A 17,328-nucleotide genomic window follows, 5' to 3' on the forward strand; every position below is an offset into this window, starting at 1 on the left:
TTATCAAAATTATATCATAAGTTACCAAAATTGTATTGAAGTTACCAAAAATTTATCAAAAGTTATAAAATGTTATTTATATTATATCAAAATTAAAATTAAATTATTAGTATTTATTATTATTATTATTATATAAAAAATTATTTATTGACATAAATTTATAAAGATAAGAATTACACGTGTATTATGAATGTATCAACCTCTAAAATATAATCCAATTTATAATATCAACTGACAAAATTTTAGAAATGACACTAATGCAAGAAAATTTTGAGTTGTAATTTCATTTTATTTTCTCTAAAATATAATCTAATTTATAATATCAATTGACAAAATTCTAGAAATGACACTAATTAATAATGCAAGAAAATTTTGAGTTGTAATTTTATTTTATTTTCTTGTTTCCTTTGATTCCTTTATGATTAAATTTTATTATACAAATCTATCAAAAAAATCCAAATGAAGTCAAAAGCGGGCTTCTAAAGCATCAGTCTTCGGCCCATAAAAGCTTATATAAAATGGAAATTAATGTTTAGTACATAAAAACATCTGAATTCATTGTTAAGAGACGAAAATGAATTCCACAGCAAAGCTTTTAATCCTTCTCACAAGTTTTTTGTGCCTGTCTCTTCTCATAACTCTATTCAAATTCCTTCACAAATATTGGTGGATACCTTTACGCATACAGTACGCATTGAGTTTACAGGGAATCAAAGGACCTCCATATGAATTCATCCATGGAAACAACAAAGCATCTGTCCAATTCAGAAAAGAAGCATTAAACAAACCTATGGCTGCCTTAACTCATGATATATTTCCCAGGGTGCTGCCTCAGTTTTACTCCTGGACCAACATATATGGTAAGATGATTCCGATGTTTTTCACTTGCAATATGTTTCTAACTTCAAATAAAAAAAATGAACCCTTTTTTTTGTTCTTTTATAAGGGAAGAATTATCTTACCTGGGAAGGAACTCAAGCTCAACTGGTAATTTCAGAACCAGAACTAGTCAAAAAGGTTCTGAAAAATATCGAAGGATCTTTTCCGAAAAAGAAGGCTGAAGGCTTTATCTATAAGTTACTTGGGGACGGGCTTCTGACAACCGAAGGTGAAAAATGGGCCAGGCAAAGGAAGTTGGCAAATCATGCTTTTCATGGGGAGAGCTTAAAAGTAAAACTTCGAACAAAGTCTATTTCGTACTGACATTTAAGAATTATGAATTAGTTTCTTACAGAATGGATGGTTGTATTTGGCAGAGCATGAATCCAGCAATAATTGCTGCCGTTGAGACAATGCTAGAGAAGTGGAAAGGCCAAGAAGGGAAAGAGATCGAAGTGTTTGAACAATTCAGGTTACTGACTTCAGAAGTTATATCTAGAACAGCTTTTGGTAGCTGTTACTTGGAAGGGGAGAAGATTTTTCAAATGTTGACTAAATTATCAATACTTGCTACCAGAAATCTCTATAAATCTCGGATTCCTGGCATCAGGTAAGTTAGTAAGTTAATTTGTAACGTTCTAATCTCTCGTCGAGGCTTTATAAAGATCTGTTTAAATATATGCAAATATTAAATCCATAATGTTTTTGTGAGATAAAATCACCAAACTTTCAAGTAAAATTGAATAATATCTTGGTCTGGTGTGGTCTTCACATGATTAATCTAGACTCTGGAGTTTGCCCCTGATTTCCAAATAGAAAGGAAATACCTAGAAGTCACTTGAGTGCAAAATCTGAAATATGATCACAAAGGATTAAGTTTTTTCTCCTTTTCTCCATGTATACGGCTTATACCTTTGTTTGCTTTTGCAGCAAGATTCGGAAAACTACTGATGAAATAGAATCAGAAAAGCTTGCTAAAGGAATACATGAATGTGTGATGGAAATGATTAAGAAAAGGGAAGAGAAAATAGTGACTGGAGAAGCTGAAAGTTTCGGCAATGATTTTCTAGGATTACTTGTAAGTGCTTTTCATGATTCGGATGACAAAAACAGGCTCTCCTTAGAAGACTTGGTAGATGAGTGCAAAACATTCTACTTTGTTGGACAAGAAATGACTAAGTCCTTGCTCACGTGGACAGTCCTGCTTTTATCAATCCATTCAGATTGGCAAGAGAAAGCAAGACGAGAGGTGATCGAGGTATTCGGTGACAAAAATCCTCATTCTGAAGGCATTTCCAAACTAAAAACTGTAAGCAAAACCGCAATCTCTGACGATTTCAATAGCGTGCATTACCAGCATTTAATAAATTATAAATTTATTTTGCTCACAGATGAACTTGATCATCTATGAAACCCTGAGATTGTATCCTCCTGTATTTGCCATATCTAGAAAGGTTGCAAGAGATGTTCAATTGGGAAAGCTCATTATTCCTGTTAATATGGAGATTATGATCCCGATCATAGCACTTCACCATGACCCTCAACTATGGGGTGATGATGTGCATCTTTTCAAACCAGAGAGATTCGCTGAAGGTATTGCCAAAGCTACCAAATACAATACGGCTGCATTCAGTCCCTTCTCATTGGGACCTCGATCTTGCGTGGGTATGGGCTTTGCAACCACAGAAACAAAGATTGCTCTCTCAATGATCCTACAACGCTACACTATTACTCTCTCCCCAGCCTATATTCATTCGCCATTTTCTCAATTTATGCTTCAGCCACAACATGGACTTCAAGTAATGCTTCATTCTTTACAGAGTGATGCGTAAAGTTTTAAAAGCGATAACTGCCTCTATTAGTGTCCAAAATGGTAAAATAGTCATAATAAGTGAGAAACAGTTGTAAATAATGGTGTGATTAATGTACAACACACAGTTCTTGTTGCACCTGAAGCAATAATCACAAAATACAGAAGCAATAGACAACAATCAATAATAAAAAACGCAAGAAAAATAAAGCACACCAAAATTTACGTGAAAAACCCTCCAGTGTAGAGGAAAAAAATCACGGACCACCAGAAAAATCTTTACTATCAAATAATAGATATACAAAGTTTTTCTCTAGCTAAAACTAGAGCTAATCAACAACTAGAGAAACAATTGGAGAAATCTCACCAAATAAGTGACTCAACAAAATACACCCTGGATTTATTCCTAGAGAGCTTCAAACCCGATCTTCACCGTTCAGAATGTAGAACTCTGAATCATAAACTTCCTGACAAGGTTTCAACTCAATCGAACCACGGATCGACTTCCGTTCAACCAACTCTCCCTTCTCTTTTTTCTCTCTGCTTTTTTTTACTTTTCTTCTTTCTCTACTTGGTTTTTAACACACCCTTAAAACAACCTCACCTTTTTTTTATTAAGTAGCTAGGGCTCTGTGTAAAATGAAAGATCAAGGCCCATGGCCTTTACTTGGTCCAAAACCACTTACATGAGGCTGGACCCCATTTTCCTAACAATCTCCCCCTTCAGCCCCATTATGAGGAGATTAATCACCATAGCAGTTTCATTTGGAACTTACCTTGGCTAGGAAACTCATTCCGACTAAGTTACTACAAAGCTCAAGTTTTTCCCTAGGAAGTATCTTAGTCAACATATCTGCTACATTCTTATCAGTATGAACTTTCTTCAATAGCATCTGTTGTTCTTCAATCACTGAACATAACCAATGATATCTAACATCAATGTGCTTTGTTCTAACCTGGTACATGGCATTCTTACTCAAATCTAAAGCACTTTGACTATCACAAAATACCACATACCCTTTCTGATTCAACCTCAATTCAAGAAGAAAACGTTTCATCCAAAGCATTTCTTTACATATTTCGGTTGCTGCAATGTACTCAGCCCTGTAGTTGACAAAGCAACACACTTCTGTAACTTAGATTGCCAAGATGTAGCTCCTCTTGCAAAAGTGAACAAATACCCTGAAGTAGATTTTCTACCATTAAGATCGCCTGTCATGTCAGCATCAGTAAACCCTTCTAGAACTGGTTGTGAAACTCCATAAGTCAAGCACATTTTTGAAGTACCCCTCAAATATCTAAAAATCAATTTCACTACTTTCCAGTGAATCTTCCCCGGATTAGAAAGAAATCTGCTCACTACACCAACTGCATGAGCAATGTCAGGCCTTGTACAAACCATAAGATACATTAAAGAACCGACTGCAGAAGAATAAGAAATACTAGACATAGCTAGTTGTTCTTTCTTAGACACTAGACAAGATTTCTTAGATGAAAATGGTTGGCAAATGGACTGCTAACTGATTTAGCATGTTACATGTTGAATCTACCAAGCACTCGTTCAACATACTTTTCTTATGACAATCACAGCTTTTCAACTCTCATATCTCGGATAATGTTCATACCAAGAATCTACTTTGTTGGACCTAAATCTTTCATATCAAAGGACTTAGATAATTGTTCTTTCAACCTACAAACCATACTAGCATCTTGTCCTACAATCAACATATCATCAACATATAATAATAGGATAGTGAAGTTACCATTAAGGAATTATTTAACATTCACACAAGAATTCGTTGCTGTTTTTTTATAGCTATGACTCACCATAAAAGAATCAAACTTCTTGTACCACTGTCGCGGAGCTTGTTTCAAGCCATACAAGCTTTTTTTCAATTTGTAAACTAAGTGTTCTTTCCCTTTCACTTCAAAACCCTCAGGCTGATTCATATAAATGTCCTCCCATAAATCACCATACAAAAAGTTGTTTTAACATTAAATTGCTCAAGCTCAAGATTCAAACTAGCTGCTAATCCAGTACCACTCGAATAGAACTCATCTTTATAACTGGAGCAAAAATCTCATCAAAATCGTGCTTGGTTTTTGAAAAAAACCATTTACTACCAATCGAGCTTTGTACCTCACTAGTTTATCACCATTCTTCTTCAACTTAAACGCTCATTTATTCTTTAATGGCCTCTTCCCTGTTGAAAGTTTAACAAGATCATAAGTACCATTCTTTCGTAATGACTCTATCTCTTTTTTCATTGCTTGTAACTAGTGCTCTCTATCTGAAGTAGCTTGCACATCTTAGAAGCTTTCTAACTCTCCTTCATTGGTAACTAAAATAAAATCTGAACTTGGATATCTGGTAGATGGCCTATGCTCTCTAGTAGATCTTCTGGGCTGAGACTCTATATCACTTAATGTCGAAGGTAACTTTCCCTGCTCAATACTCTCAGGTAGAGAGGATTGCTCCCCCTCCTCAAAACTAATTGCATCTGGCTCATCACCTACTATGGTTGGCTCATTCATATCCCCAAGTTCTGTTTCTTACTCATTTTCATCATCTGTGGCTCTTTCCTGTAGAATCTCTGTCGGTGTTGAAATATCACACTCAATAGTAATTCGTGTAGTCGTCTCATTTTTCTCAAGGTCCGTTATGATTTCTTTTTCATGAAAGATCACATCTTTGCTTCTGACTGTCTTTTTTTTTACTGGATCCCATACCCTGTAACCAAATTCTTTATCACCATATCCTACAAACACACACTATGTGGCTTTATTGTCAAGCTTTGATCTCTACTCTTTTGGCACATGCATGAATGCTTTACACCCAAAAACTTTTAAGTGAGAGTATGAAGTATCTTTCCCTGTCCATACTCTTTCTGGAATGTCAAAGCCCAAAGGAACTGATGGTGACTTGTTAAGTAAATAACAAGCTGTGTTGACTGCTTAATCCCAGAATGGCTTTGGTAATTTTGTCATCCTCAACATATATCTGACTTTTTTCATAATGGTGCGATTCATTCTTTCAACTATACCATTTATGCTGTGGTGTTTCAGGTTCTGTCATCTCATGCTTGATCCCATGCTTTGAACAATATTCTTCAAAGCCTTTAGATGTGCATTTCCCACCATTATCAGTTTAAAAACACTTTAAGGGTAATCCTGTCATCCTTTCAATCATGGCATGAAATTTTTAAAAATACTATAGTACTTGACTTTCGTATTTCAACATATACACCAAAGTCTTACGTAAAGCATCATCAATAAAAGTAACAAAATATCTGTTACAACCTAATGATTCAACCTCAATAGGATCACATACGTCAGAATAAATTAATTCCAATCTATTTTCTTTTCTCTGAGAACTTTTACAAAAAGAAACTCTATGATGCTTACCAAACAAACAATAATCACATGAATCGAGAGACATATCTTTGGTCAAGGGAATAAGGGACTGCCTTGCCAAAATCTGTAACCTTTTTTCACTCATGTGTGCCAGTCTTTTATGCTACAAGTTTGCTGAAACATCATTTTCAATGGCATTTACCTGGTTACCATTCAATTGCATCCATATATTATACATTTGCAGTATAGTTTTCCCCTTACAACTACCATAAATCCTTTGAGAAGCTTTCACTATCCATTCTTTTGTCGACTTTCATATCCCTCATTATCAAGGACATTAATAGCAAGTAAGTTCATTCTCATATCTGAAATGTGTCTGACATCTCTCAAAGTCAATATGCAACTTGTACTAGTTTGTACAATAATATCACCAATCCCAATAATCTGTGACACAATCTTATTTTTCATCTTGATACAACCAAAGTCTCCTGCTTTGTAAGTTGTAAACAACTCTCTCTTAGGAATACAATGATATGTCGCTCATGTGTCAACTATTCACTCAATATCGGGATCACTAACATGATTACAATCACCATGTGTACAAATCAAAGTAACTGAATCACTATCTGAATTCACTGCTACAACATTATCATTATCTGAACTCTTACTTTCTCATCTTTTCACTCTTGTTTTAAGATTTTACAGTTTCATTTTATATGACCTGCCTTACCACAATAGAAATAGTTCACTTTACCTCTAGACTTGGATCTATGTTTAGACTTACCACGACCTTTTGAGTTCTGACCTCTGTCGATATTTTTACCCGTATTCTCTGTGACCAGAGCTTGATTCCCAAGGTCTACATCTTTTCGCCTTACTTCTTCATTAAGCATATTGTCATTTATCATCTCCAATATCACCTTATAATCAAGAGCTAAATTAAAAATAGTCACAACTAGAGTATTTCAGCTGTCTGGCAATGAACCCAAAAGAAATAATGCCTTTATTTCATCATCCATCTTAAGCTCCATAATAGTTATCCGATTAAATATATCTTGAAAATCACTCAAGTGCTTTGTAACAGATCGTCCATCCCTGTACTATAAAGTTACAAGTTTTTTAACAAGCATAATTTTATTCATATATATTTTTCTCTCATACAATACTGTTAATTTTTTCTAAACAATGTGAGCATTTGACTCCTACGCTACAGGATAGAACACGCTAATATCAACCCATTTTCTGATTGTAGCCAGCATCTTTCTACTTAGCTTCTTTCAGCTTTCATCTTTTATATCTGTTGGTTTAGCCGAATCACTCAATCCTGACTCATACAAATCTTTGCAGTATAGATGATCCTCCATCATAGGCTTCCAAATTGAATAATTCGATGCTGTCAATTTTATCATGAAACCTGTATCACACTCCATGATCTCAAATAAAATTTGTTTCTATCCTAGTTGCTTCTGTATCGATGTCTCAAAATAACCCTCACTCTGATAGCACTTGTTGTGCCTGAAGTAATAATCACAACAATACAGAAGCAATAGATAACAATCAATAATAAAAAATACAAAAAAAATTAAAACACACCAAGATTTACGTGAAAAACCCTCCAGTGTAAAGGAAAAAAATCACGGACCATCAGAAAAATCTTCACTATCAAATAATAGGTATACAAAGTTCTTCTCTAGCTAAAACTAGAGCTAATCAACAACTAGAGAAACAATTAGAGAAATCTCACCAAATAAGTGACTCAACAAATACACCATGGATTTGTTCCTAGAGAGCTTCAAACCTGATCTTTACCGTTCAAAATGTAGAACTTTGAATCATAAACCTCCTGACAAGGTTCCAACTCAATCAGATCACGGATCGACTTTCGTTCAACCAACTCTCCCTTCTCTTTTTTCTCTCTACTTTTTTTGACTTTTCTTCTTTCTCTACTTGGTTTTTGACACACCCTTAAAACAACCCCACCTTTTTTTTATTAAGTAGCTAGGGCTCTATGTAAAATGAAATATCAAGGCCCATGGCCTTTACTTGGTCCAAAATCACTTACATGAGGCTGAACCCTATTTTCTTAACAGTTCTTACTAGCCATTTTTGGCTCCTAATTATGTATCAATTCAAGTTTTTAAATTGGGTGATCTTTGACATGCTGTCAGAGCCTTTCAGTTTTAAATAATTTCTTCCTCTTTTCCATATTTCTTAGCCACTTACTGGTGCAGGGAACCGGGTAACTGGTGGATTTGTCAACTATTGTATCCAGAATGCCAGTTGCATGGCAATTGCAATAAGAAGGAAAAGCAAAAAACTTGGCGGTTATTTGATCACCACTAAGCTGCACAAGGATTTCTGGCTCTTAGCTTAAACAAAACAGCATTATTTTTTTAATTAGCCATCAACTCTTTTCAACAAAGAGGATTCTAATCTTACTCCAAAATATATGTGATTTTCCTAGTGTTATTGTTTGTAAATAATAATATTACAGTAAAAAGAACAAGAGGGTTTCGTGTGTGAATGAAAAAGTTTGTGTTGTGTCATTATTGATGGCCCTGGATTATGGCTAAGGGAAAGACAATAGGGTCCCTTGACCCCTTTAGGATCTCTTTCGGATGCTACAATGGCCTAAAAGAAGCACATGGTTTTACAACTTTTGTTTTTTGGAACTCATACCTAAATCTGCAAAACTCCATAACTATATCTTGCATGGTTGTACTTGCAATAATTTGGCCTTTTGACAAGGTTTCAACTTGAATCTTGCAACTTTTTTTTATTAGTTGTTTTACAATATAAGTGCTTTCAATCTGATTAACTGGTAATTTTTGTGTGATATTGCCATGTTTGTAGACCAACTCATTCAAAAAGGCCATTTCAAAGTGGGGATATAATTGACCACCAAATCAACCTTGTATACTAGAATGTTCATGATATAAATGATAAAGATTTCTAGAAATCAAAATTCAAATTTTAGCATATTCAAATATCAAATATCAAATCTCATTTTTAAAAAATTATTGTTCAAGATCCTCTGTGATACTACATCAAATTTGCAAAATTAAAGTTCACATATTCTTTGATCTTTTCTACATTTCAAAAGAATAAACCATTTTGTTTTCAAACATTTAGAGTTTTTCTAATATTTTATAGTATTATTATTTTTTTTTATTTCTTTACATTGTGATGTTAGAAACTATTAAACACAATATTGAAAATTTTCTTAAAATTAAAATACAAATAGCCTATTTCATGTTAAATTAAATATGAATATTTGTTTTGTACTGAAAGAAGTGAAATGGTATAAAAAAAGGAGATATATATGCATCTGCATGAGAACTAAGTAAGAACATATAATTTTTTTCTTTTTCTTTTTCCTCTTCTCTGCCTTCTTAATAGTAAGAATGTAGAAAGAATTGAATTCACGAATTTTTGTGGCCAATCAATTCACTAATTCAAGCTATATTTAAATCTTTTATATACACAAGTAGCAGTAGGGGTGCATAGAAACAAGAGGCAAATTGTATATATTTCATGTGGTTCTATCAACTATAACATTGTCATTATATAAAATTTTCAAGTAGAAGATTAATTACCATAAAAGAACACTTAGGAACATTTAAGAATCAAAATTAGTTTTAAAAAAAATTTATTTAGGGATATTATGAAAATTTTTAAATTAAAGAAATACTTTCAAAACCTCAAACATAAAGATAGAATTTAAAAATAGTCTTTTTATTTAAGATTTATCATAATATTCCTTCTAAAATAATAAAATAACATTCTTTGTAAATGATAATTACTGATGACTCTCTAACATTTAGATAAAGTATTAATAATTATATTTCACAAGAATACTATTTTAATTTTATTTATTTAAAATTAAAAGATTTTAAGAAAACTTTTTTATGCAGTAAAAAAATGAATAATATAATTAATATTAAACATCAACAAACATATATATAAATTATGAATACACACATTATTCTAAAAAATTAGTTATTAAAATGAGTTTGGATTTTTGGTAGGTTTGGTCTAATTTTTCTAAAAAATAAATTTTTATATTTGTACATATTTTATATATATTTCTTCTCTTTTTTTTAAATTACTATTATTATTATTATTATGATGCATAAATTTAAAGTGTATGAAATATAAAATATACCAAATATAAATTAAAGTATGAAGGATTAAATTAAAATGAGCGTAGGAATCCAAATAATCAAAAAATTACCAATGTATAAAGTTAAACTAAAACATCATGAAAATATACATATAGGAATGATTGAATTTAAATATACATGACAATGAATCTTTATTAGGAACCATATAAAAAAAATCATTTAAAGAATTTAAACTAAAAACAGAAACTTGGACCTAACCTATTCGAGGGCAACAAAAGGATATGGTCTTCCTCCCCTACGTCTTAAAGCTTTCATTCAAAAAAACATCGAATAAAACTATGGCTTTGCCTTTTTTAATACCTTCATGCTTCAATCCTAGAGAAAGTAAGTCAACCGTGTAGTCCCCACTCATTTTAAACAAAGTTCTAATTTTGTCCTATCTTTGCTTTAGTAATTTTTCTATTCTTCCATCTTAAAAACAATGCAACCCGTAGCCGCACCCCCCCCCCCCCCCCCCCCCAATTCCGTTTAAACAAAGCTTTAGCTTTGTCCTATGGCTTTCTTTACCATGGACTCTTTTCTCCCTATAAACAATATATATATATAAACAATTTGAAGAAGTCCCAGGTTCTGGGCCAACAATTTCCTTTCACTCCCACAACTATCGCGCCAAGGTAACCAAAAACGCCTAAAAAACAAACATATACAGAGAAACAGTGGAAGAACACAATTGGACTTTAACCCAAAGTTAGCTTTGGAATCTTGAAACTCCATGCACAGTCCCTGTTTTATTATTACCACTCCTGTATAAGCAATATATATATATATAAACAACATAGAGGAGGTCCCATGATTTTTGTTTTGTAAAATACCTACCATTCTTAAACTCTTTGGACTTTAACAGAACCTATCTGCACTAGCTGCCATAAACCATAAAGCATGAATGAACTTTTAGAACTCCTTACAGTCTTCCCACAAAGAGATTTTAACCATAACCCAAAATACAATGAAAGCAAAGTCAACAACAGATAAAGCTTGGATTTTCAAGCTTCAAGAACGAACCAAAATAGCATACAAGCTTATATTCCATGCAAGAAACGAATCACAACAGTAAAGATGGCAACTTTGGACCCCTTTTATGCATAGTCCACATATGAAAAAGAAGTGAGTGGCTAAAAAGGCAAACAACTTATATGACTTTAATCCTCTGCAAGTCTTATGTAAGCTAGAAAAGAAAAGGACAATCTCTTAAAAACTTTACCTATGCGTTCACCCCTTTTTTATTCTGGAAGCCATTTCATTGTTTACAAATATATATATTTATTTACGAAGTCCATGGACTCTCTTTCTTTCATTTACAAGTAACTATTTAAAACCCAACTACATCTTTTACGTGGAGAAAGATGAACAACAAGGAAACACCTATTTTCTGCCTCAACTGGGACCGTATAAACAAAAGTAAACTTTATGGCAACCCCCAATGCATCAGAAGCAGGAGGAAACTATGCAACAAAAAAAAATGAAGTGAAGGACAGAAACAAGAAGCAGGCGTTCATAGGAAAAGATGCAGGGAGAGAGAATCACCTTTCTGTTGCGGTTCATAGCTTTGTTTCAAATAAAAAAAAAAAAAAAACTCTTTAGTTTTTCTGTCTACGGCTGATCACCAACCTCGTTCTCGCTTTCTGTTTCTTCTCTTTTTCTTTTTTTATATTTTTCTTTTCTCTTGGTCGCCACCTAGGAGGTTTCCTTTCTATTTCTGGTTTCCTCGAAAACTCTCTTCTTTTTTCGTGATTCTCCTTTTCTATCATCCTCCAGCTCTCTCTTTTTTCCTCTTTTGTTTTTTTGGACCCCTCTTTTTCCCAGACTCTCCTCCTCTTTTATGCTTGAAAGCCTTCCTTTCCAAGCTTTAGGATTTGTCTTCTTCCATGCTTCCCTAAGGCCCCTCTTTTGCAAGCCACTAACTCTATTTTTTTTGTCTGCTGCAGGTTGGGTTTGTACACGGGTCACCAGCTTCTGTTCAGGTGCATGTTCCACCTTTTCTTACATGCATTCACGTGACTAAGACGGGCCTTTGCTTGGGCTCCTTCCATAAGGGCTATATTTGGTCCATAAATAAAACAACTATAGGTGTACAAATGAGCCATATTCGGCTGTGAATTGGGCCGTGTAATAGGCTATCTTTGGGCTTTTATGGGTTGTAAATGGGCCCCAAAAATGGTTTACGTAATGATCCTAAATTAATGGTTTCGGTCCATGTTTGAAAATAGGTCCAAGTCAATTATATTAAAAAAATGTTTCGAATAAAATTCGGTGTTTATATGGATCTTGCTACTTTGAAACAAAAAAAAAGGACAATCAATTTTTTATTTTCATTTTGAAATGTTAATTATTTGGGATCAATTAGCTCTTATGAAACCTAAATAGACTATTGATGCATAATTATATTACCGATACAGAGAAGAAAGTTGTCTTGCATAATTCTTAATGGCACTTTAAGATGATTTTGAATCCATTCGTGCTTCTATTTTACATCGTGTCCCTTTTCTTTCTATTGATGCTATTTTGTCATAATTAATGGTCAAAGAAACTAGGAGGGGCATCCTCAATCAATCCAAAGGAGGGGATGATATTGTTTGAGTAGCTGCTGCATATCCAAAAAAATTTATCCCTAATTCATTTGGCTCATCTCAATGAAGGGATTCTTCTAAAATTGAATGTTACTACTATTACGAGTTGGGACATACAAAGTATAATTGTCTATAATTGAAAAAGAAATTTGGCTTGCATAAAATGAGGCGAGTTGTTGCTACGACATCGTTTACAGAAACTTTTAATGTTAACTCTCACTCTATTGCAATTCAAACTTAAGAGATTATTCGACAAATTATTTCTAGTATGAGTAATAATTTTATGGGTAATAATTCTTCTACATCTGCATTATCAACTACTACAGGTACTAATTCTAAGAATTGGATCATTGATTCTGGAGCTTTTAATCATATGACTTTTGATAATTCTATCTTTGACTTTTCAAGTCATATTACTTATTCACCTTCTATTCATACTGCTAATGGTTCAAATATGTCTGCTACTCATATTGGCTTTGTCTCATGTTCTCAAAATGTTTCTTTTGATAATGCTCTTTTGGTTCTATCATTTTTCATGAATTTGCTATCTATTGGTCAGTTATATGATCAAGGTTTTGATGTCATTTTTCACTCTCATGGTTATGTGCTGCAGGATTGCTTAACAAGAAAAATGGTTGGGATAGGTCATAAAATTGGAAGATTATTTGTTTTGAAAAACTTACATGTGTTATATCATCCTTTTGGTCAATTTGATCATCATTTTGTGTGAAAATCTTTATTAGTTTCTGGTGTTCAAACGCTTTCATCTTTTTTCCTCCAACATTGTAGGTTAGCACATGTTTCTTGTTATAGAGTTCAATATTTGGTATTTAGTGGCGAGTTAGGTTATGTTAAGTCAAAAATGTCTAATTGTTTCAGTTGCAAACTAGCAAAATAATCTACTTTACTTTCAATAAAAGTGAATCAGTTTTTTTATCTTCTTTTGATCTTGTTCATTTTGATGTATGGAGCTCACATCGTTGATCTAGTATAAGAGGTTATTGTTATTATGTTATTTTTATTGATGATTGTTTTAAGATACACTTGGATTTATTTGTTTCAGCATCATTTTGTATTTGCTTAAAATTTATCAAGATTTTTTTATCATGATCAAAACATAATTTTCTAAAACAATTAAACATTTTCGTGCTAATTCTACTTGAAGATATCAATTAGGTAATTTTAAAGAGTTTCTTGCTTCTTAAGGTACATTTCTTGAGTCATCTTATACTGATATACCACAGCAGAATGATGTTATTGAAAGAAAACATCGCTATATCATGGAAACCACTAGAGCCTTATTGTTATCTTCATTGGTTTTAAAGAAAATTTAAGAGGAAGCTACACTTACTTCAGTTTATGTTATTAATCATATTCTTTGTTCTATCATTAGTGAAATTTCTCTTTTTGAATGTTTGTATAACAATACTCTTAATTATTCTGAGCTTCGTTTTTTTGGTTTTACATGTTTTGTTTCACTTTCTAAAGTCCAATGTGATAAATTATTTTTAAAAACTGTCATTTGTGTGTTTTTGGGGTATGGTATTGGACAAAAAAGATATCATTGCTATGATTTTGTTGTACAAAAACTTCATGTTTCTCAACATGTTACTTTTTGAAAAAATATTTTGATGTGTTTATTACCTATTTTTTAGAAATCTACCAATGATCTTCATAAGTCTTTTGTCTTTTTTAAACCTTTCATTGATTTAAAGTACTCTAATCAATCTTCTTATGTGCCCTAAAGTTCTCTAACTCTTCGGCAAATTCATCCAAATAAAGCTTATATCATCACTGACTCTACCATAAATAATCATGCACCACCGTTGTCTAATTTGTTAGAGCCATTTGTCCCAAAACTTAAACTTTCAACACGTCAGCAAATTCCTTCAAAACATTATCATGATTTTCATTGTTTCTTATCTACAATTCTTTCTTTTTATGAACTTAAATCTTATCATGAAGCAAGTTTTAATCCTCTTTGGTAAGCAACTATGAAAGAATAATTAGATGCTTTAGAGAAAACTCATGCTTGGGATCATGTTGATTTACTTTTTGGAAAATCTGTAATGGATTGTAAGTGGGTGTACAAGGTAAAGACTAAATCAGATGGGTCAATTAAGAGATATAAAGTCATTTGGTTACTCAAGGATTTACACAAGAGTATAATATTGACTATGAAAAAACTTTTGCTCCTGTAGCTCGAATGACTTTTGTTCGAACTCTTATAGCTATTACTTCTATTCGAGGATGGGCTTTATCACAAATGGATGTAAAAAATTATTTCTTGAATGGAGATCTTCGTGAAGAAGTTTATACGAAACCTCATCTTGGATTGTTTTGCCAAACTAATCAAGTGTGCAAGCTTTAACGTGCTTAATATGATCTTAAACGAGCACCATATGCTTGGTTTGAGAAATTCAGCACTACTATTCTTGACTCTAAATTTATGTAGAGTCTTTATGATTCAACATTGTTTATTCATCGATTTGAAAGAGATATTGTATTTTTGCTTCTCTGTGTTGAAGATATGGTGATAATTGGAGATAATAACCTTGGCATTTAGAATATAAAAAATCATCTTAGCAAAACCTTTGAGATGAAGGATCTTGGTCCAATATGATATTTTTTGGGAATTGAAGTTGTTTGTTCCTCTCATGGATATGTCTTGTCTTAGGTGAATTATACTTCTGATCTTATTTCTAAAGCTGGCTTATCTGATAATAAAATTGTTGACACTCTTCTTGAAACTAATGTTAAAATGAAAGCTCCTAATGGAGAACTTCTTAATGATGCTACTTTGTATAGATAGTTGGTTGGTAGTTTTATATATTTGACAGTTACAAGACCTGATATTAGTCATGCAGTTCAAGTTGTAAGCCAATTTATGACAGCACTTCGGACAATTCACTTTGTTGCAGTTTTTAGGATATTGAGATATTTGCGAGGAATGCTACATAAAGGTTTTATTGTTCTCATCAATTTCTAAACTTGAACTTCATCTTTTTCTGATTCTGATAGGACTGGTGATGTTAAAGATCGACATTCTACAATTGGTTATTATATTTTTCTAGGTGATTCTTTGCTATCTTGAAAAAACAAAAAGCAGATAGATGTGGCATGTTCAAGTGTTGAAGCAAAGTATAGAGCTTTATCAGACACTACATTAGAAATTATATGGTTGTGTCAGTTACTTATGGATTTAGGTGTTGACATGCCTACTCTTATTCCACTCTTTTGTGATAGTAAGAGTGTAATTCAAATTGCTCACAATGATATTTTTCATGAATGGTTGAAACATATTAAAATAAATTATCATTTTATTATACAAGAGATACACAAAGGCACCATTGTGCTACCGCATATTTCTTCTGAATCATAAGTGATAGATCTTTTTACAAAATCTCTTTTAAGTTCATGTTTTTGTTATTTAGTTTCTAAACTCTAGATGTTTCATTTCAAATCATCTTCAGTTTGAGGGATTGTTAAAATGTATATTATATTTAGTTGACTTATAAGGTTAAGTTTTATTTTTGAATACATGGGCTTTAAACCCATTGATACATTTATATATATATATATATATATATATTTACACTGTTAGAAATAATATTGGTTTTTCACTCTCCCAGTTATCAGTTACAGGTAAAAAAAGACTTAATTAACAATTTTTAATGCTTTACTTAACTTGACCTAAGAAAAGAAAAAATTTTCGCAGTTGACTCCAATTATCCGATCCTTGCTAGATATATCTCTCTATAGCCATCCGGTCTATCTTTTATCCTTTAAAAGAATAAATTACAAATGTGGGGATTTGAATCAAAACCGTTAATTATATGGATAAATCGGAGCTGGAACAGATGCAACTTTGCTTTCCAAGAAAAAATAATAACCCATGAAGCAATCCTGTCACAGTCAACACAAATTAATTTACGGAACCTTCCAAGAATTGTAATGGTTTTCTAGAGAAGAAAAGTTTACCCAATTACTTTCTGTGGAAGACTAGAAAAAGACTTATTGTCAGTATTTAATTAATGAAACTGTGAAGCTAGTATTCTCAGTTGCAACAGAAAGATTCTTATAATTTCCCTGTTTTCATTTCTTTAATGGCTATGCTTTTATGTTATGACTGTTGAAATACAAGTTACTTTCCAAGTGCAATGAAGCAATTGGGACTTTTGAGGAATAATCAAAGAAACATCCGCGTGCTTTTGCATGGAACTATGCTTTCGACTTGATTCTCGTCAATTCGAAAATGAAAGGCCAAAGTTTCCAGGAGGACCCAGCCAATAGCTATGGATCAGACAAATTTGGAATGGGAACATCGGACCAACGACCCCTTTACATTTGATTACCAATTTAACAACCTAGTTATTGGATGTTTCGGCTACGCTTGCCTATCTATCTTCTTCTCTTCCTTGAGCAGCTGTTACAATCTTGCCTCTATGAAGAAAATTTCCAATTCCTACGCTTCATGGATATCACTTTTTTCTTTGCTTCACCTCAGCTTCTTGTTCAATTCCTGGAATTGTTT

At 32.7% G+C, this 17,328-nt stretch overlaps 1 protein-coding gene across 1 annotated transcript; it reads left to right on the top strand.

Moving 5' to 3' along the window:
- Positions 1–574: 574 nt before the first annotated feature.
- Positions 575–2,711, top strand: LOC149518647 (cytochrome P450 CYP749A22-like). The gene is made up of 5 exons (XM_089761450.1): positions 575–860; positions 947–1,170; positions 1,257–1,489; positions 1,810–2,188; positions 2,271–2,711. Exons 1-5 carry the CDS (start codon positions 575–577, stop codon positions 2,709–2,711), a joined length of 1,563 nt encoding a protein of 520 aa, XP_089617576.1.
- The last annotated feature ends 14,617 nt before the right edge of the window (positions 2,712–17,328 follow it).

The sequence above is a fragment of the Durio zibethinus genome, chromosome 5 (assembly GCF_047325235.1).
Source record: "Durio zibethinus cultivar Kanyao isolate XHJ-2024 chromosome 5, ASM4732523v1, whole genome shotgun sequence".
In the NCBI taxonomy this organism is placed as follows: Eukaryota; Viridiplantae; Streptophyta; class Magnoliopsida; order Malvales; family Malvaceae; genus Durio; species Durio zibethinus.